At 62.5% G+C, this 304-nt stretch overlaps 1 protein-coding gene across 1 annotated transcript in view; it reads left to right on the top strand.

Annotated features, from left to right (window-relative positions):
- The window catches only part of CHGA (chromogranin A (parathyroid secretory protein 1)), a gene marked incomplete at its 5' end in the record, with an annotated part of 13522 nt that extends 13392 nt beyond the window's left edge, over positions 1 to 130 (top strand). Inside the window, one exon of the mRNA XM_010136944.1 lies at positions 47 to 130. Coding sequence (XP_010135246.1) covers positions 47 to 130 — 84 coding nt within the window. The remainder of the gene's footprint in view (positions 1 to 46) is intronic.
- Between the last annotated feature and the right edge of the window lie 174 nt (positions 131 to 304).

Genomic DNA, 304 nt, shown 5'->3' with positions numbered 1-304 from the left:
CTGCCCACCTACAGCCACTGACACGTGTCCCGGCCTCTCGTTGCAGGACCAGGAGCTGGAGAGCCTGGCCGCCATCGAGGCCGAGCTGGAGCGCGTCGCCCACAAGCTGCATGAGCTGAGGCAAGGCTGAGGGCCCCAGCCCTGCCACGAAGGCGAAAGCCACCACATCCACCCTTCTCCCGCCCCACCGCATTTCCATTTCCTGATGTAAAAGCAATTATGCTGGAGCAGAAGCATTGTGCCTAGGAAACCGAGCTCGCTAGCGCCCAGGCCTGCCTCCCTCGCCATAGTCTTGTGCCCATTG

The sequence above is a fragment of the Buceros rhinoceros genome, unplaced genomic scaffold (genome assembly GCF_000710305.1).
Source record: "Buceros rhinoceros silvestris isolate BGI_N320 unplaced genomic scaffold, ASM71030v1 scaffold26635, whole genome shotgun sequence".
NCBI lineage: Eukaryota > Metazoa > Chordata > Aves > Bucerotiformes > Bucerotidae > Buceros > Buceros rhinoceros.
The sequence above is the reverse complement of the archived record's forward strand: the minus strand, read 5'-3'. Positions and strand labels throughout refer to the sequence as shown.